This window comes from Pezoporus flaviventris, unplaced genomic scaffold, assembly GCF_033815535.1.
Source record: "Pezoporus flaviventris isolate CSIRO_AGI_PZ_B2104156 unplaced genomic scaffold, CSIRO_AGI_Pfla_v1 ptg000057l, whole genome shotgun sequence".
Taxonomy (NCBI): Eukaryota; Metazoa; Chordata; class Aves; order Psittaciformes; family Psittacidae; genus Pezoporus; species Pezoporus flaviventris.
Genome location: NW_026892605.1, coordinates 6306840 through 6312839, shown reverse-complemented (window position 1 = coordinate 6312839; position 6000 = coordinate 6306840). Strand labels below are relative to the sequence as shown.

General features: G+C 36.6%; 1 protein-coding gene across 2 annotated transcripts in view; it reads left to right on the top strand.

The window, feature by feature from the left end:
• The first annotated feature begins 588 nt into the window (after nt 1-588).
• SLC1A3 (solute carrier family 1 member 3) overlaps nt 589-6000 on the top strand; it is a 62471-nt gene continuing 57059 nt past the window's right edge. The window contains exons 1-2 of one of the 2 annotated variants that reach the window (XM_061469467.1): nt 589-750; nt 2296-2570. In XM_061469467.1, coding sequence (XP_061325451.1) covers nt 2390-2570 — 181 coding nt within the window. In that variant the 5' untranslated portion in view covers nt 589-750; nt 2296-2389. Of the gene's footprint in view, nt 751-1723; nt 1914-2295; nt 2571-6000 lie in introns of those variants that run through there. The other variant, XM_061469468.1, reaches the window with a different exon arrangement.

The following is a 6000-nucleotide window of genomic DNA, read 5'->3' as shown; positions in this document are numbered from 1 at the left end:
TGAGTTTAAATTGCTAAACAAGAGGCAAGTCTCATCATGTGGTTTGAATATCTACAAGAAACATACAAAGAATAATAGCTGATTTTCTCTATTCTTGATAATGCTCCAGTTGCTTCTGAAAGATATGTCTGGTTCCCCACCCTGAGAAGAGTAGATCATGAAAAACTGTCCTTAAGAATTAGAAAATGTGTGATAGTCTCCTGGTAGAACAAACTAGCGTGCTCAGATATTTTACCACTTATTTTAAAAAGCACAGGAATGGTGTTATATAATTATGTTCAGGCTTTTCAGATTTCCAGTCTGGAATGCCTAATGAAGAAGTGTTCCTGTTCCAGCCTCCGCTGCTCTGTGTGTGTATGTGTGTGTGTGTGTGTGTGTGATCCTTCAATTCTTCCTGCATTCTGATTTTGCATTTCTAACGAAGCTGAACTGACAAAGCGTGAAAGTGGTCTAAAAGGAAAAACAAAGAAAGTGACCCTGCATTCAGTGTGCCAAGACCAATCAATATTCCAGAAGCTCCGCTTTGCCCTCTCTTCTGATGTGTTTTTATTTTTTTCAGAGTTGGGCTCACAGTCTCCTCCCCTTTCCTTAAGTTACAGTGATAGTAAATTGCTGTATTCCAGAGCACATGCAGATTGTCAGTTTGCTCTGCCTCCCGCTCGCTCAGCTCTGCAGCTCTGTTGTATTTGCTGGGAAACCCCCACTTTATCTGCCACCACCGTGTTCTTAGGGTACTGAAGATCTGAAAAGGTGAGCCGATTGTTTAATTTCGTGGGGTTTTGAGTAGGAAGTCTTTATTTTTTTCACTCTCTGCCTTTGTATGCTACTTAATGTACTGATCCTTTTGGCTGTACCTATGCTCTTTCTTTATCGTGGTGTAAGTTGTAAAAGACAGATTAGCTGCATTAATCTTGGAAAGAAAAGTCACCATGAATAAATCTTTAAGAAAAAATAATTAATTGTTCTGAAAAAAACGCTGCTTGCACACAGTAGTCATGTCCAACCTGGATGTATTTACTAATTTAAATATTTAGCTCAGTCTCAGGATGTTTCCACTCTTCAAAAAAGCAAAACATACATAGCATTCTGTTAAAAATTAGACAGGATATTGCACCGAAGTGCCAATCTCGGAACATATGGTAGAAGCGGTGATCAAATCCCATCCAAATAAATTTGTTACAGTGAGGTATTTGCTGTAAAACATGCTGTTTGAAAACTCTGTGTACTTTCAGTCTAATTTATTTAAAGTATTAGGCCACGAAATTTAATAGAAGTAAGATGTTATTCGGGCTATGTATAAACTGAGAGATTTCAATGGAAGCACCTAACTTTATCCATTTATTAATTTCTAATTTCTTCACAAAAACATGCCAGTGTATTGACAAAGACTTCAGAAAATGGGAAAATCCTTTGTGCAGGATCCATTTTTGAATAAATTCATACCAAGCAGCCACTAAAAAAAAAAAAAAAAACCCCAAAAAACCCTAATTAAAAATAATGTTCTAATCAAGGACTTTAATATTAAAACATTTTAAGGTTGATTCAGTGTGTGATTTCTTACAATCAGGTTAGATCCCCATAATCGCTGTCAGGCCAAGTAAGCATTATTTTGCAATGTGAATTTCTGTTGCAGTCTGAAGTGACAAGCTAAGTGGGATATAACTTCTGATGTTTTACAGATGTGCTCTGAATAGTTCATACACTTCAAAGATGAACATTATCAACATAAAACTCTCAAAAGCATATCTTCTAAATAGTGGTTCAGGGATAAATAAACTGTTCCTGCTGCGTTTTTCCACGTCAAAACCAGGAATTCAGCCAATGCATTCAATCATTTAAAAACATCTGAAATGCAGAACATTTTAAATGTACCAGTTCAAGCAAAATATTTCTCTCCAATGAGTAATGTGAAGGTGAGCTGGATTTTTTTCAGCTAATACGGGCCTGCTAAACAGATGAAAAGCAAGCCTGACATGCAGTTTCAAACATTATACCAACTTACACTCCTATGAATTTTACTAAATTCACATTTTTAAAAAGTTTGTCCTGGGTTTTATGGCATGACAACAATGCAGATTAATTTCTGAAGACCCAAGACATGTTTGATCAATACATATAATCCTTCTTTCAGAGTTCTTTAGCAGTCATTGAGGTTATCTATCAAAAACTGCAATCAACAACTTAGATACTATAAATAGTACAAGTTTCACTGAAACATGAAGAATACTTGCTTCCATATGGCTAATAATTTCTCTGAAAATCTTACTGCAATATGTGGTATTTCTTGTCTTCCAGGTTTCTCCAGTACCTCCCACGGAAAAGAGTCTTCCACTTTTCTGAAGGGATATTGGCAAAAGTTAATTATAGGAGAAAAGTTTCAGCAAGATAGATGACTAAAGGTAACGGAGAAGACCCAAAAACTGGAAGTAGGATGGAACGCATTCAACAAGGTGTCCGGAAACGTACCCTTTTGGCAAAAAAAAAAGTGCAGAGCATAACAAAGGATGATGTTAAAAGTTATTTATTGAGGAATGCCTTTGTGCTCTTCACCGTTGTTGCTGTGATTCTTGGTGAGTAATTTGTTCAGTACGAATAATCTGTTCTCCAGTGCATTTGACAATGACGATTTGCCTGGGCAATTTGCATTACAAATGAGATCTCAAATTCTTCTGCACTGATAAGAATGTTCTGGCTTTGAGAGTTTTGGCTTTGACAGCTGCATGTTGAAGTTTAAGGAAGAACCACTTTAACTATTCTAGTTTGCCTAAGGAGAATTTGGGTGGAAAAAAATAAGTTGGTTTATGTCTTCTTCCCTTAAAGAATTATATACAGTAAAGGAATTGAATGTTTTCAATGAAATCTTTTTCTACCAAAGTAAGCTGCTGCAAAATGCTCAGTATGTAACTTATTTACCTAATCTACCAAAAAGTAACACCTTGAAAATGACAAACAGAAGTCCTCAATGAATTAAATTAAGTGGCATTTCTAAGCAAAGATATATATTGGAGCCTCAGTGGTTTTGGTTTTCCCCATATAAATGCAAAACGAGCTTATGGTCTCTCAGTCACTCACAATCTTACACATGCATCTTTCAGATGCAATTGGGGCAACAATGGCAATGTTACTTGTTCAAAAGCTGCAAGATAGCACCTGAATACATGCCTTTTTAGAGTATACTGAGAGGAATCCAGAATGTCAAATAGCATTTAGATTTGGAATGCACCAAAATGTAAATTTAAAATATTGCCACACATTTAGAAAGAGAATCTTCTGAGAAAAATTTTTAAAACAAACTTTCTTTTATATAATTACAGTATCACTTTCAATAATTTTCTCTTAACTACAGATTTTCTAAATTACACCATATGTTTCATGAAATACCATTCTTTTAGTGTGAGCAAGAACATTATGGCTTAACTGTATCACTTTAAGTTTTATTTTCTAAGTAGTTGAAAATAAAAGTGAATCTGCTTATGAAAACCCAAATATCAGCACTTTAAAGGTTTATGTCCTGCTCCTGTGTAGGCCCTAATGTCCTTGTTAATGCTGTTCCGTATAAATTTCCTTGCTATTTTTCTATAACTTTTTCAGGAATTAAAATTTTAGGGCATTACCATTATTGTTGCTTAATGCCACTTCTGTAGTATTATTTTAAATTTATTTCAGTTTTGATGGTCCTTTTCTGGGAGACAGTAATATTAATTTACATATTGGTAAACTAAAGTAACAGAATTTCAGTCTGTTGATATTTATCAACAGTATTTGATCACAAGTGAGTAAGTTAAGCATTTTATCTACAATGATCAGGAAGAACAGAACTAAATAAGCATGTTTTGAAACACTGCCCATCCTCAAGTGAATGCAGTTTTATTGACAGTTACCTGTCAATACTGCACAAGACCAGTGTGCTCTTGCAATTTCTTAACTGTCATCTAATTCCAATGTGACTCCCATAAATCTGGCAAAGTGGGAGGAGAAATGTAGGCTGGACAACTGGTTTTACTGTTTTGTATGTTCCAATTAGTTTTAGATAACTAGTAACAAATGTCTGCCCACAGCTCCACTAGCATCTACAGCAGTGGCAAAGTATCAGTAAGGCTGGAACCCAAGTTGTAGAACTAATGAAAATGTGCAGACTTGGATGAGCCATCTGCTCCAATTCTGCTAATGAACCTATAGATGTATCTGGTGTAATATGTAGAAAAAAGTCTTCTCATTACTATCATGGAATACTTCAGGTTTTTTTCACATTTGTTATTTGTGCTGTAGTTTTACAGTACATATATATTAGAACAGGAAATTCACACTTGGTAGCTTATAAAAAGATTTTTCTGGAGAGTCTTTTGCTGTCATAGAAATATTCACAAGTAGGGAACAGTTGGCTGAAGAGTTTGGAGGTGGTTAAACTCCATCTGTCTAGTTTGGCAAGGACTAATCGTCATCACCTCTCAGTTGTATGGTGATCTGTGAAAAATCAGATGGATCCCTTTCCTGGCAGACGGCAATCAACATTGTGAAATTAACCTGCCAGTTAGCACCACTGGCTGTCTCATCAGAGATGCTTGCATGTGAGGGTAGTGTAGGTGGAAACCAAGCCTGTGCCCAGGCCAGGGTTGAATCATTTACAAGAAATGATGGAAATGCTCTCTGTAATCTAAAATAAACAGATTACATCAGTTATTAGGACTGTCAGTCCAGCAATTTTCATAAAGACTAAACTCAGGAAAACTAAAATTTTAGCTTTAAAGAGAGCAATTTTTCTTCAGAAACATTTATTTCAGGCCTCTTTTGAGGTACTGACATGAAAAAGCCTATTTAATAGAGCATTTCCAACTGCTTTGCTAGGCAGGATTGATGCTGGTAGAGGTTAAGTGGTTAAGATAATCTCTCTTAGGCCCAGTTTCAGGACTGTAGTTTGTAATGGACACTTGAGTTTGCGTCTGTGGAGACTAGCACTTTGTTACAAAGTGGATAGCTGCAACATGCATTTGTTTGTGGTACATACTGATATTTTGCAGAGAGAGTAGAGATTTTCTGGCATTCACATGATAAGGAGAAATACAGCCATTCACCCCAACTTCTGCCGTTACTCTGATTCTGAAAGGAATTCTAATCTGAATAGCTTCTACAGTACAAGGCCAATTAATATTTGAAAGCCTAATGAAGTTGCAATATAATTCATGTTGAGAATTACTTGGAACTATTCTCCCTTTCCCCAAAACCTCATGAAAGGTCCTTCTGACTTCACATTCTGCATAGATAGGATCTATATCGCACATTGTCATTATCATTGTTGTTGCTATTTTTAGTGAAATTTAAACTGCTTTCAAGCTCTTTGAAAAACTTCAGGAAAAGCATGGTCAGTAGGTAAGTTATGAAGCAATTTTCGGATTCTTCTGGTACACCTAGAAATACTGATTTTCTGCAGTGGATCTTGGCAAGAACCCAAAACAGAGAACAGTTATGTGACGTGAATTTGGGAAGCAGACCGCTGGTAAATTCAGAGTGTCAGGATGACCATGAGCAATTTAAGGTAGGCTAGGGGTCATGATGGCTCATGGAAAATCTGCAGGAAGTCTTACAAACTTTGAAGTGCTAGCCAAATTACTGGCAAAATCTCAGGCTGTGCCCTCTCTCCCACGCTACTTAGCTCCATCATCCTGTCCCCAAAATGCCTTCCTTTCAGATACCCTTCCTTCAGCGGACTGTCTTGATTCTCTACTTACCTCCCATTTTTAAGAAATGCCACAAGGAGTCCAGACTTTACTCTGGCAGGAGTCCTAAATACCAAAGAATCTCCTGTGGATTCTGAACTTGTACTGAAGGAAAGATCAAGGCACACAGAGCTGCTAAGCGGAGATCCTAAGAAGCTGTTCACAGAGAAATACTGTTTTAATTGAGGGAACAGGTAAAATAGAGGAAGGTTGGGGAGCAAGTACTATAAAACACAGTTTCTGCATAGTTATGAAGTCACTATAGCTCCAAATGTTTAGCTGAAAT